Below are 19,356 nucleotides of genomic sequence, written 5' to 3' on the forward strand. Positions count from 1 at the left end.
GATACATTTTGGTTCATATGAGTGTTTGTGTGAACGACAGACAGAGAGACAGTGAAGACTTTACCTTCTTGTGAGGAACAGTTGTCTGGGTCATGGCCAGCTCAAAGCTGTGTGCTCCCGTCAGCTGTGTTTTCTCCCAGAGTTTCCTCAGCTGCTGGACACACTCGTCCTGACAGCACAACGCCTTGCTCACTTTACTCTGCACACAAACATGATGCACTATAGATTGCCAAGAGTCACACTACTCATAATTAGAGGTGTTTGCAAAGACAACCATTACATTTACTTATGCTCATGGTAAAATAATATTACCCTCTAAGCCAAAGTATTAAACGTCAATATGTAACATTGCCCAACACCAAGAACACCCTAGAATCCATCATAACCCCATATCCCCTGGAAACCACATAGAACACAACCACACGGCAACATCCTGGTAAACAGTAGGCTCATTTTGCAAATATGCAAAAATGCAGTTTCATTTGAAAGTAGCTACACTATAGCCTGGCTATCACCAGACCAAGCTCAATTTAAGATTGATTGAACATTGATTTAGGGAGTCTGCTCTGTATTTTCTACTGCCAAGAGGCGTGATAAACAAGCATTATTCAAATGACTAATTGGATAGTCCTTCAACCAATCAGACCACAAGAGGCGTGATCAACAGGCAAAAACCCATCGCTTCTCTATCAGTCATCGTATTAAACTCACCAATAGCGCACCAGGTGGATAAGCCAGTCTGTGATTGGTTCCAACAAAAGTGTAACAGAAGCAGTAGAAATGAATGTACAGGTTTCCAGACTAAGTTGCCGGGCGAAATCAAATCACCGGTAGATCATGCTGGATTTAACCAGTCTAGTTAATCTATAGTCACTCGACTGTATATAAACTTACAGATCTGATACGTCATTCAGAGCTGCATTTAAATATGGATGTCACTCCCAAAACTTTGCAGTGTGTATGAAGCATCATGAAAATTAAGCTTTTATTCAAATTGTGAAAGGAATATATACAGAATGAAAGCAAATACATATAATTTATTAATATATTCTATTATATATCCATCCAACAACAACACAAAATATTTACAACTGTTATTTACACCCCTCAATGATACACTGACATCTCATAGACCTCCACTCTTTTATATCAGGTTAAAGGAAGGGTAGGCCATTTTCGGAGAGGCTAGCAATAACAAGCTAGCTTTGAAAGGATAAGATCCCACACTCTCTTCAGAGCGTCTCCAAAGTCACGACTTCACCAAAACACATGAACGCAAACAGCAGGGAGTAAACAAAAGCGCAATGAGAGACAGTGTTAAACTACCTCAGTAACTGTTTCGGTTGTGGTGCTCAGTATGGAAATGCATTCTTTGACTGGTAGGTAGGACATTGTTTCATTGCATTCGGACTTAGTGATTGCTATCAGAATGTAAAGAGACTTTCAACCAGAATAACAAAAACATTTTCTGGAACAAATCGCCTACCCTGCCAAATCACCTACCCTTAAACAACCCTCACAGAAACCTCTGCAGATCTTTAAACTTAAATATAATCAAGATTTGGCCTTTTTATCTGGTGAAGACACATAAAATGTCCTCATTAGGTGGTTATCATATTTAATTAAATAAGTGAGGTCATCTGGCCCTCACAAGTATAGATAAAACACTCACACATCTTGTGCCACAAAAACAACATGTCGGATTGTTACCTGCAGTGCCAGTAGCATGATTTGGATCCAGAGGTGTGGTTGGCAGCTACATAGAGAGAAACAGGACTTTCCATAGAGGCAGTAGTGTCCTTTCAGTGGACAGGAGAATGACAGCTTAGCTACACAGCCACGATGAGAGTCTGGAGCACAACAAACACATAAACACAGGAGCATGAATTGCTTATAAATTCCTTCATCAAAAATGTAACCTACTTCCCCAAACCACAACATATCCTAAAATAAACTCCCATCAGCTAAACTCTTATAAAATATTGACATTTCCATTGATAATCACAAAACCCATATCACTAATCCACAACTCATAACTGTGGTGTTTTGTTCAGTCTATTGATTAAACAAATCTCTTAAAGTTGCACTTTTGTTCTCAGAATTTATAAAATGTATATAACAAGTGAGTACTTTTTGAATCCATTTTCCAAACTTTGTGTCTTTGTGTTGTCTTGAATCACTGTTGTACACTTAAACCCATTGGGTCGCCACCATTGCGGAGTAGCACAGTACCTGCATGACTCGTCATAGACATTTAGAGAGAAGTAGCCCTGGCAAGAGTTCTTCTGCAAGGCACACACAGCGCTAGAGCACCAAAAGTTACACAGTGTTGCTTTAAGATCAACCTCTCTATACATATCATCTATCATTCATTCCATTTGGCAGTCACTGACTATGTGAGTGAAGGTGAAGAAGAGTGAAGTTGGTTTTATTTGTTTTGGTTTCTATATGTGATCCTGCTGAAGGCCCCCAGTTTAGTGCTGGCTTTAAAGTCTTTCAGTTCTCCAGATGTTAAACAGCACTAGTCTTTTTTTTTTTACATATCTCATGCACCAAGATTTTAATAAAATCTAAATAATATTTTGGACTTAATGATGGTGTTAATTCTTCTTATTGACTTAAAAATTAATATACCAATAGGTGCCAACCAATTAAAGTCTAATTTAATTCTTCACTCAACAGTTTTGTTTAAAAAACATAATCGTAATAATTTTATTCACACAGTTTTTGTCAACTGCGCTTATTGTGACTTATCAAAAATGGCAACAAAATAATAATAATAATAATTAATGAATTGAGTTTAAAATAAATTAAAAGTTTTAATTACCTTCAATTAAAGGTTCACAATGTAACTTTTCCGTCCACTAGAGTTTGCCTATTTTTTTAAAAAAAAGGTGTAGTTTGATCACGCCAAATTTGAGCGCAGAATCTTTGGACATGTGGTCTTCACCTCACAGCCGGTAGAAAAGAATCGGGATAGGGCAGAAATCAAGTTCATGGATGAGTTACTGTATTATAAAGCAGAGCAGGACTCAACACACGCCTTGTAAGCAGCGGGACTCTTATTATGCCACAGTCACAGGCGCCATTTCTGCTTTTTCTGATCATGAGTTAGCCTAGAAATCTAGACGCACCCTAGCGGCAACAAATTTAATCTCCCCGCGAGTGTCGTCTAGCAACTCTCAATACCCTTCTGAGCTGTACTCGCCTAACTCTTGCCGGGCCAATCACATCGTGTATAGAATCGGTGGGCGTGGCCATAATGACGACGGTCGAGTTGCGTTTGCGTGCTTCTAGTAAACACAGAAACTGGTGAACGGCGGCGGCCTTTCGAATCAGCTTTGACCGCGACTCTGGAAGACTTGGAGTTAAGCTTTTCTCTGAGAAAAGAATAAAGAACGGCACTGAAGTCATTCTTAAAAAGGGAAGATGTGTTCGGAGTTTTGCCGACCAGATACGGCGAAAGTTTAATCTGTCAACAAGCTCTGTTTCACCTTCGTTGCTCTGGTTGGTGTACCGCTATCCTATCGCGTACAGAGGGAGTTTGAAAGAGAACCGTTTATCCCGCCCCTCGGATTGAGCCCTGTCTATGGTGAGTTTCCAGACCAAACATCTTGATGTGGGTCTGGCTTGTCAGGCTAGTCATGAGTATGAGGTAACGCAGCTCTGTTTATCACATTAGATACATCTGATTGTGTTGAAAATGATGTCATGACGTTACTCTGTGCATTCGCTCAGCGGCTGCTTTGACACTTGTTGCACACTGCAGTAAGAGTAAAGCGTGTCTGAAACCGAGGGTCACGATGATATGACGCAACTGACAGGCGACTCCCTCAAACAGCCCGGCTCCTTGGTCAAAATAGCAATTTGCTCACGATTTACAAATAGTTGGAAACATTTGGGATAAGTACTCTTTTCATCCAAATTAGCCTATACTCTAATGTTTTTTGGATATTTTACTGATTTTTTTTTAACATAGTAGCCTGACGTGGTCATACTCAATTCTAGTCAGAATATGAGTCTGAAACTGCTCCATTGGGCTGTGATCATGAGGCGTGTTTCAACCGAACCAGGAAAGACCTCAATTGGATAGACCTACAACCAATCAGAGCAACGAAGCGATACATTGTCATATGTCAACATAGTTCAACTGCACTGTGTTGCCAAGTCCATGTTTTTTTTCCGCGGGTTGTTTTCTATGTCCGCGGGTGAAGCGACTATTATGTGATACAGACCCATGAGTGCAAATTTTAGCAGGCAACCTTGCCAAAATAACACACATTTTACCCCCCTAACACAATTTTTTTTCCGGAGAACCCCTCCCTCGAGAAGCTATTGTTTAGGGCTAGTAGTGGACAGGTTTTGTTGTAAAAACTTGGCAACCCTGTCTGCATGTGCGCTGGAATAAACGTTCTTTGCCGGTGTTGTAAAAAAATAAAAGAATTTAAGGATACACAGAGTACTTACCAACATTATCATCATTTTTGAAAGAAATTGTGAAGGTGAATGCATATACAAACAAACTCTCCATTTAGGATTCGAACAAATATAATCCAAGTCCCTTTGATGACGTGCATGATTACGTTACTGTTGATCATCTGTCCGTCATCGTCTAAAGCCTGCCCTGATGATTTCATTGGTCCAAACAGTTTCTGTTCGGAGATAATTACTCCTCTATGGATCGAGGCCAGACCGAACCGCCCGACCTAAACATTTTGTGGGCGGGGCTAAGTTTGGCTGGCATCCAGGCTAGTTACATAGTGCGCCTTTAAGTCAAACTGATTTGTGTAGCACTTTTCATAATAACATTTTTCTCAAAGCAGCTTTAAAGAAAATAATGTTTATAGAGCAATACTATAGTTTACATCTTTTTACATATTCATACATTTCTACTTAACAGACTTAACACTTTCTAATGTAGTGAAGAGGCATATTTGTTCAGTGGGTCCAACCAATAAAATGCTTTTTCACAGCCACTCGAGTGCTATTGGCTCACTCTAATTGTGCGCTTCAAAAGGGAGAGACTAAATGCTGAAAAGACAAGAGAACAAAAAGGACTAGAGTAAAAGACAAGAGATCCACTCTCATCTAGTGATGTCTGCCAATAATAAGAAACCATTCAACAAATCTTTCATGAAATCAATTTCTGACAGATTTACCACAAATGAAGACGACATTAGCTTTTTTCCCCATGATCTGGTAAGCATGACTGCACTGAATCCCTCCCACTGACACACATAAACGCATTCACATGTATCCTGCCAGTTCAGCAGGTCTCCGACTGATCGATCACCATACTGTTTCTCAGTGGGAGAGCTGTTGAGTAATGTGAAGTGGAGGCAGAGACCCAGGCCAGTGCAGGGGAGATGTTAAAATAGCTCTGCCAAGCAGCCCTTTGTTCTGTCTGCCACCCAGAGCTGAATTCTAACATACCACACTCAATGTACTGATAGCTGATAATAATAATTAGTGGTGTTTGAAAAGGCAAGCATCACTATTACTATTGCTCATACTCATGAATTTGTAACAATGAATTAAACCTTATGGATTTAACTTGAGCGCACAACTCATCCTGAAATGTGCTATAGATGATACATCAAATCATGTGCTTTATTAAGGAGAGGTGTGCTAATACAGCATCTGGACTTTGAATATTAAAATATAAAATGAATAATGAAATTATACTTTTTTTGCAGAAAAAAGGTAGTTGCGGCAAATGAGTCATTGAGTCAAAGAGCTGATTCATTCAGTTCATTTAAACAGATCATTTATTCAGAAACGAAACAAGTGACTCACTTGATGAATAGGTAAATTAATGATTCATTCAAATGATTCATTCAAAAAATGCAGATTCATGCAATAATGAAACCCTGTGGTTTTATTTGGATATATATATATATATATATATATATATATATATATATATATATATATATAGACAATAGAGTATCTAAAATGTTCTAACTCACTTAATAGGCCTTTTAAGCTGTATAAAAAAATCCATCACATTCATAAATGTGCTAATATTAAAAACAGCACTCTTGCCCATTTGATATTGTTTAACTGTTGTGGCCAAGAATTTTGCCAGGGCATGCACAACTTCCTCTACAGAAAATGTTAGTTTTATATTACGGTCAAAAACCAACATCATAGCTAATATTATAAATAATGTTTTGATCATTGACTCAAACAATGGAATAGTTTCTATAGCTTATAGCAATTTAATGAAAATTTGGCATCTAAATATAAATATAAGCTACAAAAATAATGTCATGTACTAAACTCTGCAATCTAATACAAAAAAAAAGCTTATGGATCATGTGTATTTAAAACAACATTTCTGGGCATATAATGAGCAGCATTTAGTGCTAACATTACCCTAACAGTGGGAAACTTATCAGTGGTTCAGTCAGAAAGCGTTGGTGAACTGACTACAGAAGTTAAACAACTCAGCATGGGATCATAGTGTATAATTAGCATGTTTATATTTCTAACATATCTTTAAAAAAAATATGCCAGGGAAGCGTTCTCCTCATGTTGCTAAACCAGCAAAAAACAAGAATTAGCAGCTGACATTAAACTCAATCTTGAATAAGCATTCGCGTCCATTTTGCCTCCAGTACTAAGTACTTTCTGAATGAGAGTGAGTTTGTGGATTTTTAGAAGAGTTGTCCTACTGCCTCTTAAGAAAAGTAGTATTCTTAAAGTTTATTTTATTAAGTATACTTACGTAAGTATATTTTATGTACTAAGTAAGATCACCTAAACCTAGAACAAGTCGTGACCAAGACCAGCTTGTGCCAAGACCAAGACTCGCAGTAAACTACTAGTTAAGTGTTTAACTCGTTACGTATTTCTGAAGGAGGGACTTCATAGAACAAGGAAATCATCAGGCTGTTTTTAGGACAGAGGAAACAGCGCTGTACAGATAAGATAATTGTCTGAAAAATACTGTTTTATTACACGTGAAACATGAACTCATGTTATATTGCACACTGTAAACATAATCAAAGCTTCGAAAACAAGCGAAGAATGGGACCTTTAACTGAAATTTTTAAGTACATTTCTGATAAGTAGACTTAAAGGGGTGGTTGCATGCGATTTCATTTTTTAACTTTAGTTAGTGTGTAATGTTGCTGCTTGAGCATAAACAGTATCTGCAAAGTTACAGCGCTGAAAGTTTAATGCAAACGGAGATATTGTCTCTTAAGGTTATGGCAGTTTATTGCCTACGAAAATGGCCGCTTTGGACTACAACAACCTTTTTCCTGGGTTGGTGACATCATAAACCCTTGCTATTAACATAAACACTGCCCCTGTGAACCCCGCAACAAAGTGGGCGAGGCCATGTCGCAGTCGTTACGGAAGAGAGAGCTGTTGCTGCAGGCTAGACTGTTGCAGAAAAGCCATCGAAACTGTTATTTTCACCCCAAGTGCACGACTTCTGTGTTTGGCCTTCCTCGGGACGCTGGACTTCGGGAGCAATGGTTACAATTTGTGTTTAATTCAGTTCCTGCTGATTACAATGCAAATGCTGTTTATGGGTTTATGCCTAAACCTATAAGTACATATCTTTTAAATGTGTAGATTCTGTGTGTGTTTTGGTTGCAAGACCAACACGGGCTACGCAGGTTCTGCTTGATCTTCATTCCGCTATCTGGGTCTGATTCGGGTTCAAATTGGTATGGCAATATTGACGCCATTATTTACACCGCAGATGTGACTTCTGTCCGTAACGGTAAGGGGCGTGGCGTTTCCAGACAACCTGTGCTTGGCATTTCAGCCAATATGTGAAACTACATTTGGCCATCTAACCAATCTAAGACCATTGCGTTTTTCGGAGGGATGGGCTTCATAGAAGCAGTAAGCAAATGAGCCGTTCAAAGGACAGTGGAGACAGCGGTGTGGAATAAAGGTAAAATATAAGAAAAATGTGCCTTTTTAAAAAAAAAAGTATTAAGTATAAGTATACATATATATGTTATAGATAAGTATTAAGACGTTATACTGCGGCCCATGAACACAAAAAGCCTAGAAAAACACAACGGAACCACCCCTTTAAAGTATTCTTTCTAGTTTTGTTTAAAAGCCTACCAATTTTTTTGCAAGGGGATCTACACATGTGAGTTACTTTTGAATGTGTTACTGTGTGGATTGTTCTTAGATTCGACAGCTTACCTTCAATGACACAGTGTTCAGGTATGGGGATTAGTTTCTTAATTTCCGCACAGAAGGTTTTGATTTCCTCCATGTTGTCTCTCAGGTGGATCCAAAGTCGATCTCCCTCCCGGGGGTCTCCAACCTCCACCTTCTGCCCCTCACTTTTTGGAGATGTGTCAGGTTGATTTTTTGTGGGATCTTTGTGGTTCTCCTGCAGGGTTGAGGGGACAGAGCTAGGACTGGCCTCACATATATTGAGTTCTGTGCTCAGATCCACCCCCTCTCCCTCTGGACTGCTGTCAGAGTTAATAGATTGTGTGCGTACAGCGTGAAGAGCCAGACTCTTTGACCTGAACATGAGAGACCAGCACAAGACTGTGAGTTATTAAAAAGCAACATACTATAATAGACTATATAGAACATGTTTTTATGCATTTTTATATTATTTCCTTGAAGCCTACATATGTCTTATGGTGTGTTTACACTTGTATTTTGATTATCTTGGGTCTTTACATACGATGGTATTTTTGCCATATGAGAAGTCACGAATCATGTTATGCCTGATCAGTATATTATTGCCCTTGTCAAACTCGCTCAAATCCTTACGCCTGTCCATTTTTACACATCAACTTTGAAGACAAACTGTACATATATGTACAGTTTGTCTTCAAAGTTGATGTGTAAAAATGGACAGGCGACAGGTGTAAAAATGGACACATCAACTTTGAGGACAAACTGTTCATATATGTACAGTTTGTCCTCAAAGTTGATGTGTAAAAATGGACAGGCGTAAGGATTTGAGCGAGTTTGACAAAGGGCCAGCAAGCAAGCAATCTTCACCAACCCGATTCCGCATCTTTCTATTGAAATTTGGCAGCCACAAAAGTGAAGTATTGAGAAAGATCAGCAATATTATTTATTCTCCTTTTCTTCTCGTAAAACAAAACTCACGGCAGGAAAACCAGCTAACAACGACGATCATCCTTCACTAGTTTTTCTTCTCAAGTTATGTTGGAATTCACAAGTTTTCATGAGATCTTACTATGAAATTGTTGCTACCATCGACAATTGTTTGTGTGGTCTTGTGGTCCAGGCGAATCTTCTAGTTTGTGCATTCAGAGGATTATAATCCTAAAAATCAGTTGAAGCTGCCCTTATGTCCTGCCCTTACGTTTTAAAATTATTTAAGATATGAAAATTCTCTAGTGTGCCCCAGGCCTTAAGAAAGCAGAATGAAACTGTGCTAATCTGCATTTGAACTTATATTTTTATTGTATTGCATAGATCCCACAGGTCAGGCCCACCTGTTGAACCTCATATCTCTGCGCTCGTCTCGCGCTGCTTGACCCAGACTGTAGCGTCTCATTGGACCAGGAGACTCGTCCTCTCTCTCGGACTCTACCTCCTCATCGCCCATCTTCTGATCAAAAGCCTGGATCTTTACCTGCAGACGCTGGTTCTCAGCAAACATGTCAGAACTAGACTTGGCTTCACATGGCCTGGTCAAATCCTGCATCTTCTCTTCCCCTCTGATGCACAAAGATAAAGGCTATGTTTAGAACTTTATTACACATGCACATTCTGTGTAAGGTACACTCACCTAAAGGATTATTAGGAACACCATACTAATACTGTGTTTGACCCCCTTTCGCCATCAGAACTTAATTCTACGTGGCATTGATTCAACAAGGTGCTGAAAGCATTCTTTAGAAATGTTGGCCCATATTGATAGGATAGCATCTGGCAAATGATGGAGATTCGTGGGATGCACATCCAGGGCACGAAGCTCCCGTTCCACCACATCCCAAAGATGCTCTATTGGGTTAAGATCTGGTGACTGTGGGGGCCATTTTAGTACAGTGAACTCATTGTCATGTTCAAGTAACCAATTTGAAATGATTCAGGCTTTGTGACATGGTGCATTATCCTGCTGGAAGTAGCTATCAGAGGATGGGTACATGGTGGTCATAAAGGGATGGACATGGTCAGAAACAATGCTTAGGTAGGCCGAGGAATTAAATGCTGCCCAATTGGCACTAATGGGCCTAAAGTGTGCCAAGAAAACATCCCCCACACCATTACACCACCACCACCAGCCTGCACAGTGGTAATAAGGCATGATGGATCCATGCTCTTATTCTGTTTATGCCAAATTCTGACTTTATCATCTGAATGTCTCAACAGAAATCGAGACTCATCAGAACAGGAAACATTTTTCCAGTCTTCAAATGTCTAATTTTGGTGAGCTCGTGCAAATGTAGCCTCTTTTTTCTATTTGTAGTGGAGATGAGTGGTTACCGGTGGGGTCTTCTGCTGTTGTAGCTCATCCGGCGTCAAGGTTGTGCATGTTGTGGCTTCACAAATGCTTTGCTGCATACCTTGGTTGTAATGAGTGGTTATTCTCAGTCAAAGTTGCTCTTCTATCAGCTTGAATCAGTCGGCCCATTCTCCTCTGACCTCTAGCATCAACAAGGCATTTTCGCCCACAGGACTGCCGCATACTGGTTGTTTTTCCCTTTTCACACCATTCTTTGTAAATCCTAAAAATGGTTGTGCATGAAAATCCCAGTAACTGAGCGGATTGTGAAATACTCAGACTGGCCCATCTGGGACCAACAACCATGCCATGCTCAAAATTGCTTAAATCACCTTTTTTCCCATTCTGACATTCAGTTTGGAGTTCAGGAGATTGTCTTGACCAGGACCACACCCCTAAATGCATTGAAGCAACTGCCATGTGATTGGTTGTATAGATAATTGCATTAATGAGAAATTCAACAGGTGTTCCTAATAATCCTTTAGAGTGTTTATTGTAAAGTAATTTTTGCATTACTTTACAATAATGTAAAAATGGATACTTTGCCTTTTTATTCAATATTGTGTACATTTTTTAACTTTGGGTAGTCCAATAAAAAAATAAGAGACAAATCGCCAACAATAGAGAATTCCTTGGAAAATAAAGCTATGTCACATTGGAGACAGTATCTCACAGTTTACTCTTGTAAAAAAACACTTATTATCCTGGTATTTTAAACATGCAACAACAAATGTACAAACAATCTCAGAAAGAGGTTGCTTGAAAATATAGCCTATATAAATGTGAACAAATGTGAATTAGTGTAAATTACATTTGCTTGTAGTATTCTTTAACACAGCTCAGCATGATAAACAGGCCACAACAGGGGGAGTTTGAGTGTGAATCATAAGGTGTTTTCACACCTGAAAGTCCACACCAAGGTTCGATCAAAGGTCATGTTTTGATATATTTTATACATTCGGTTAGTTTAATTTAATTTCATATTTCAATTTATGCAAGCACACTGAAGAACTTTACATGGCATACATGCGTCCTGTCATCATCATCTATGTGGGCTGCATCTTGACATTGACTGGCTTGTAAACGGACGTCCGTCTGACATAAGCGAGTTGTCAATTCAGCATGTACATTTTTCAAGAATTAATGAACAGAGGCATACCGTTGCCACTGTTATTATTATGGTATTACTACCTGCAGTACTAACTATACTCAAGGCTAGTTTAAATATGCCAAATGAACATCCTTGTTGTGCGAACATTTTTATCATCGCCAGCAGAAAAGGATGAGAAGACTGCAAGCAATCTTGCGAGCCCTGGCACCTCCATTTGGGGAGAAACTAAGGTGAGTGGCAATTTGTTTCCATTCAGTTCTTTAGGCTATGCAGGAACCACCAGAACTTCTTGTAAATGGTCTGAAAGTCTGAATCATACAGAGAATGCTTTCACACTAGAAACAAACCAAACCTTTGTTCAGTTTAATCCGGACCGAGATTACCTCTTTTAGTCTGATCAAATTTCATCTGTTTGGTCCGGACCGTGGTCTGGGGGAGGTTTCACACTAGTAATTTTGATTCTGATCAAACTGTAAAGTCCCCCTGTAAAGGGATCTAATTGGAGACCTTTTATTGACTGAGTGAATTCAGTTGAGTTTAGTGTCAAACATTTAATACATTTTTATATAATTCAAGATAACTAAGAACAAAGGGAGAAAGACAAGAAGAAGTAAAGAAACATATATATAAATCATCATATTATAAATCATATGATTATAAATCATCATAAACATATTATAAATTATCTATCCCATATTTCAGGGTTCCTCAAATTCAGCCCTAGAGGGCCACTGTCATGCAGAGCTGATCTCAAACCATGGTTTAAACTAACCTACCTGCAATTTTCTAATAACTCTGAAGACCTTGATTAGCTTGTTCAGGTGTGTTTGATTAGGGTTAAAGCTAAACTCTGCAGGACATTCACCCCCAGGACCGGATTTGAGGAACCCTGCCATCTTTCATTCTGTAAATTTCTCTTTCTCAGTCATCTTTCTTACGCAGCTAATTTTTCCTCAAGAGAGCACATATGAACAATGGACAAAATGTTTCAATCAGAAGTACAACTCATTACCTCATCGTTCCTTTAGCAGTGAAACTGCCAAAAAGCTGATTAGCTGAAGAATTTTGCAATGGTGAGTGTTGACAAGTGGACAAAGGTCTGTGGATTAAGGAGCTTTTAAACAGAAGTTACTCCATCATAATAAAATGTCAATTACAACAATAAAACTAATTACCCGTGTGGTTTCAGAACCTAATTCTGGAACATGTCAAGGCTATTCAGGAAATAAAAGCAAGTGACAGAACTGGGAAAATGTGTGTATACCTGCTCAGTGCACTTTCAGCCTCCAACTTGCGTCCCAGTAGTCGAGCGATGGCGGTGAAACTGTTGCTCATGCGGTAGATGTCCTTTCCTCCGCCGCCCAAGATGGAGGTGTAGTGATCGGTCAGGCAGCGGATTTCCAGCAGTAGTGTGTGATGGGCGCTGTGGTCCATACTCGCTAACAGAGACACCAGGTACTGCAGTGCACCGCGAGCCTGGACCTGCACATGAAAAGTACAAGTATTATAATTTTATATCAAGAATCCAAGTTGACTGGCAACCATAAACAGAAATCACTTCACTCTATCTATCCATCACCCAGTTTTTATCTGCATTTTGAAGTAGTCGGCACGCCCACTGACTCATGCCTAAGATGATATAGGCCTACATAGAGCTAAACTGGATCCAACTTCTAAGCAATTAACATGCTACAAATGATGGAACCACCACATTTCAGAAAAAAATATCCTTAAAAGTGTCATGACTTGAGAAATCAACTTTCCCTTGAGCTTTTGATTTGTAAAAGGTCATGGTAATAAGAAATCCTGTAAGTTTAAGAGCTGAAAACTTCCTTGTTAGTCAAAGAGCTTTTATTGACACCAGACCCAGCAAACAAGAGATCTGAAAATATGCCAACCCTTGACGTCAGCATGTGGTGAAACACCGCCTCAACATAAGATGAATAACGAATTCTGTAGCCCCACCCACTGACTTGTGCCTGAGATGTTATAGGCCTACATAGAGCTAAACCGGATACAACTTCTAAGCAATAAACATGCCGCATAAGCTTCATTCAGATTCCAATATTATAGACATAGATTAACTTTATTTTTTATGAATATCCAGCTCACGTGGGGAAGACATTTTGTGTTTGTTCCTTTATTTCACCATGGATTCATTTGTAAACAAGAGACAGGATGTTATGAATGAATGAAGCAACACACTAATGTGAGGAAAAATGTTTATTTTATTTTATGTTATCTATTATGTCTATGTGTCTAACTGAACATACCTTAGAATGCTCTCAAAGGCTGAAGAATCCTTTATATGTGGTGTCATATGTATGACACGTATGAGTCGGACATGAATGGACCAGGGCTCGCAAACCCCAACTTCCATGGACTATGTTTTTTCCATACGGGCAACCGAAACGTAAGCCTTGCCTGCCGATGGTCTGTCTTATATAGTAATAACCATCGGCAGGCAAGGCTTACGTTTCGGTACTATATTCTATTATATATATATATATATATATATATATATATATATATATATATATATATATATATATATATATATATATATATTTTTTTTTTTAAAGCCATTTCATGACCTCTTTAATTTGAGGTGGTTTTTGATTCATGCGAAAAAGAGTTAATGCAAATAATGAGAGATGGAAACATATTTGCTGAATAAATTCTGTGGCGAACATTAAACCCATGTGACTAATTGGCTGATTCCACTGATGGTGTTTTATTTACTGTTACTAGGTTACCAATACCACCGTCATCCACTTGATGGAAGCAGGCCTAATTAGCATTTATTAGTTTTTTCTTTTTTTCTAAACTTTGAAAAGATTTGCCTCACATTTGTATGGAAACCCAGCTAATAAGACAAATAATAATAATGGGCAGACATTTTTTTAATATTAAATGTCTCTTGTTTTTTTATGGAATATTGTAGCATTTTGCACATCATTATTTATTTTTTTACATTTATGTGCCCTCATAATCTTTAATCAAAACAACTTCCCCTCCCTCCTGCAGATACATCTCATCTGTTCTCTGATGACGTGTTTATTGGAGGATCATGTGACACTGAAGACTGGAGTAATGATGCTGAAGCTTTGACATCACAGGAATAAATTACACTTTAAAACATATTTAAATAGAAAATTATAATCAAATTTCACAATATGAATGTTTTTACTGTGTTTTGAATGAAAAAATCCAACAGACTTTGTCCAAAAACATTTAAAAAAATTACAGACCCCAAACTTTGAAACGTATAATTTATAAAAAATAAAAAGTTTTATTCAAGTTTCATTTGCAATTATGCACATTAACTGATAAGCTGCTGCTGTTGATTACTTATTGATGATTGTTATAATCAAGATAACAGCATTCCTAAACATTATCAAAGTTAATACATTTTATTTTATTTTTAATAATATGAATACAATTATTTACAGTGGCTCAGTGGTTCATGTAGGTTGTCTACAAACCGGAAGGTTGGTGGTTCGATCCCCGGCTCTACCTGACCAAGTGTCGAGGTGTTCATGAGCAAGACACCTAACCCCAGCTGCTCCCGACGAGCTGGATGGTGCCTTGCATGGTATGAATGAGTGTGTGAATGGGTGAATGTGAGGCAATATGTAAAGCGCTTTGGATGGCCATAGGGCCTGTTGAAAGCGTTATATAAATGCAGTCCATTTGCCGTACTGAATTATAACCAGGTACCTCAAAGAATACTATTGTAAATTTACATTCACCATTGTAAATTTGATATAAATAACATATCTTTTTAAATAAAACATTTATGAATAGCTTATATAAAACAAGAAAACTGTAACAAAATGATTGGCAGTAATACAGGACATGTAGTGCAATTCTTTTAATTTATTTTTTTATATCGAGAAAGGTCCAGAAATAGAGCAAGATCACAGCATGATGAATTCCATGAGGTTTCTATAAACGTATACAATAGGGACTACATTACGTCTTGCACAATGGGTGTGTGTTTGGCTGTGGCTGTAACCATATCTAAACACTATTTTCCATTCCTATTTTAAACTAATATGTGGATCTGATTCAAAACATGTTTTTGCCCAAGTCAGAGCTGTGACTCAAAGCAAAAACTAAATCAAACTGAAAGGGGGAGACAATAAATTGTCATATTGGAATCAGCAATTTAATTCCCTTTTGACAACATAAGATTTGTATATGGTGATGTACTACCAATGTGTCTGGATGTGAAATCAAAAACAGCTTCTGATATAACATAGGCTGATCGATCTCCATGACACCGGTCTTAACAGTTTGTCTGTCCACATTAGGGTAAACAAATCATTAAAAATCATGTTTGGTTCCATTAACAATTCATGAACATCTGCATTCATCTACACCATGCTAAAATACTCTTGGTGGGGTGGGGGAGGGGTGATCCAGTATACATTAATATATATTTCATGCATACTGAGTTTTTGCACTGTTAAACACTTGGATTCCCATGCTAAATATGGCCAACGTTTAAAAAAATGAGTTGGATGTATGACAGAGTATTATTGTGCCAAATATACTTTTTCCAGTTTCTTACAAGTTTCGGAAAGGTTTTTGTTCTGAATATGGCCCTGTATGAAGTCATAAAAGGCGGAAAATCCTTGTATGAACCCTTCTCCCGGAAAAGTGCATGTGCACACCAATCAGAGCAGGAGAGAACATGCCTATCATTTGGGTAACACAAGTCGAGAAGGATTTTTTTAAACCATGTCACCAAAGAAATGTGTTTTTGGATGTGAGGGAAAGATAACCTTGTTCAGCTTCCCAAAGAACCCTGCATTAAGGGAACAGTGAATGCAGTTAGTTTTTCAAGTGTGTTTGGTAAGTGCACACATTGTAAACAACACAAACGTATAGTAATCCTTCACATAGATTCGCCACCCAGAGGTAAAGTGTTTTCCAGTGCGTGTGTCTGAGTTTTGGTTCTGGATTCGTATCCATCATCATATATATTTTTTTCTCATTAAAACCAAAGGTGTTCATCAGTGATTATGTTTTAAGAGTAGGAACACATTTGTGTACAATTTTTTTTTGCGATGGATTTAAATCCAACAAATAGAGAGTATGGTATGATTGAGAACGAGTCTGTACAGATTATGTCTTTATAAATCTTTTTTGACATATGAAGAATGCATTATCCTTGATGTTGCGCTGTTGTCCTCGCCAGACATTCGACAAAAGACTGCAAACGTGTCTTTAGGCCAACAAACTTATTTGATAAAATCATCTAAAAAAAAATCCAGACATGGTCTTGAAAAATGTTTCATAAAATTCATAATTTTTGACATAACAGTCTCAGATTTTAAATAAAGCATGACCACACTTGTGCCTTCACTTTAGTTGTAGTTATAAATATTTTAAATATTTACATTTTTTATTTTTATGTTCAGCCTATATATCTCTATATTAATAACTGCCTGAGTAATTGTGAGTTTTCAGCTGTAAACTCTCAAGTGTTGGCTTTCTAAATATATATCGGCTATGTGTATATTTAGAATAACTTCTGAGCAGCTTTCTTTTTACTCTGAGTATGTCTAAAAAGTGAAGTGCTGTGAATACTTTCCGGATGCACTGTATATATAAATACACTCTTATTCATGTATATATTTAAGAAATATATGCATGTATATACTATATACAGTTGTGGTTAGAATTATTGGCACCCCTGGTAAATATGATCAATGATGGCTTTAAAAATAAATAAGCATTGTTTATCCATTTGATAATAATATCTAAATTTACCAGTTTTGTGGTGATGGTGTTATGAGCATAGTGCATGATGTCAGTTCAAGAGTTGGATTTTGCTGAATTAGGTAAGACAGTGGTAATTATTTATTATTCATGTTGGCTACAATGAGAATGGAAAACCAAAGCACGGCTATGTGCTTGCTCTTGAGTCGCTTAAATAATTATCAGTATGACGTAAGTTAATTTGCTAGTATATGATAGTGTCCGTCTAACAAATGTCAGAAAGCCAGAATTGTTATGCAGTCAGATGTGCTGTGCCACAACTATTGTGCCAATAAAGGTGTTTACATGCGAAACAAACTGAAAGTGGAACCGGAGGGTGTGTAAAGTGTAAAAAGGTCATTTCATCAGAAATACAATTTTTCTTTAATTCCTTGTTACTTATTTTACATGCAAAAGGGACATTTACATCAAATTCTTAAAAGGCACAGCTTCACAAAAATGCTTTTTGTTCATTCTTTACATAATCTTAAAGGTCCTAAAAATGTCCTTCTAGTATCCTAAAACTCAACCACAAAAGGTACAATTTCAACAGTAAAGTTAGGATATCAGGACAAAGCTATCACAGACAGATAAGATTTAGCCTGTAACAATAAAAAAGGAAGTAAATGATGAGGTACTGTTTCTATTCAAACAGTATGAGGGATTCCGATTTTTGGCATACGCATGCAAATTTCACAGGTTGAGTGCATATGTAAACATCTGGTTGTGTTTAAATCTGATACGAGCTTTGGACCAGCGATCAAGTCAAGAGTGCCAAGAAAAGCCTTGGCCGGCCAACTCTGTCCCGTAGACATCGGGCTAAGCTCTGGCTCAATGAGCCAACACACTTAATTTTACTGTAATCTCTGCTTACCACCACCACAAATTTATGTTGGGCCTAATGAGATTACTTTCATCCAAAATTATTATGCTAAAGCTATTAGTCAAATTTCATGTGAAAATACAGTACCTAATTTTTTTTTAGTTTAGCAAGACTGAAATTAAAGCAAAACAGAACTAATGACTACGTTCTATGCTATGGTCTATGTGAGTTCACATACACAATTACAGTATGCATGCTGTGTCTGAAAGCAGCCGACTGTCAGAGAGACAGCCCTTAGTCTGTGAACTGAACGTTGTTTAGTGTTCATATAAAAAGAAACTTTCAGAATATGATATCAGAATGGATAAATTCCGATTGACGAAAATGTTAACTTTTTGACAGTGCATGTAAAACAAAGACTTCATATATATGGTGCACATACACATACTACTTTTAAAATTCTAGTCAGAATATGAGTCTGAAACTGCTCCATTGGGCTGTGATTATGGGGCGCGTTTCAACCGAACCAGGAAAGACCATAATTGGATAGACCTACAACCAATCAGAGCAACGAAACGACGCATTGTCAAATGTCAACAGAGTTCAACTGCACTGTGTTGACAAGTCCGCATTTTCTCCGCGGGTTGTTTTTTTATGTCCGCGGGTTGAAGCGACTATTATGTGAGTCCTGTGTGAGACCCATGAGTGTGAATTTTAGCAGGCAACCTTGCCAAAATAACACACATTTTACCCCCCAAACGCCATTTTTCCCCCGGAGAACCCCCCGAGAAGCTATTGTTTAGGGCTAGTAGTTGGCGTATTTTGACGTAAAAACTTGGCAACCCTGTCTGCCAATTGTCAATTGGTAAAGTCATCACCTCACTGCAGCTGCCTTTACAATCTCTGTTTGCTATAGAACTAACTTAAAACTGCACAGGCTCATTGGCTGGATCAGCCTGAATGCAGTTTCTTGTCATGATTTGAGCGTTTAAAACCAAATTAATTAGACAGTTTTTGTCAGATAGTCATTGGTGATTTCAAATATGAAATTTAATAGTAAGCTTAGTGAACAACTTTCGAGAATCTGATGTTTCCCTATTCATAAAGATAGGAGCTGCACTTACATGACTGAAATAGCTGCCCGAGAGGTAAAATGTAAAATGACTTGCCTGAAAG

At 37.9% G+C, this 19,356-nt stretch overlaps 1 protein-coding gene across 4 annotated transcripts in view; it reads right to left on the reverse strand.

Moving 5' to 3' along the window:
- veph1 (ventricular zone expressed PH domain-containing 1) overlaps positions 1–19,356 on the reverse strand; it is a 153,254-nt gene that overhangs the window by 49,522 nt on the left and 84,376 nt on the right. For all 4 annotated transcript variants that reach the window (XR_010898443.1, XM_067419542.1, XM_067419544.1 and 1 more), the window contains 5 exons: positions 12,853–13,070; positions 9,465–9,689; positions 8,179–8,510; positions 1,711–1,850; positions 65–199 (listed from right to left, as the gene is read on the reverse strand). Coding sequence is in view for 3 of the 4 variants with exons in the window: in XM_067419542.1 (XP_067275643.1) it covers positions 65–199; positions 1,711–1,850; positions 8,179–8,510; positions 9,465–9,689; positions 12,853–13,070 (1,050 nt within the window). In the remaining variant the exon portion in view is untranslated. The remainder of the gene's footprint in view (positions 1–64; positions 200–1,710; positions 1,851–8,178; positions 8,511–9,464; positions 9,690–12,852; positions 13,071–19,356) is intronic.

This window comes from Pseudorasbora parva, chromosome 16 (genome assembly GCF_024679245.1).
Source record: "Pseudorasbora parva isolate DD20220531a chromosome 16, ASM2467924v1, whole genome shotgun sequence".
NCBI classification, from domain to species: Eukaryota; Metazoa; Chordata; class Actinopteri; order Cypriniformes; family Gobionidae; genus Pseudorasbora; species Pseudorasbora parva.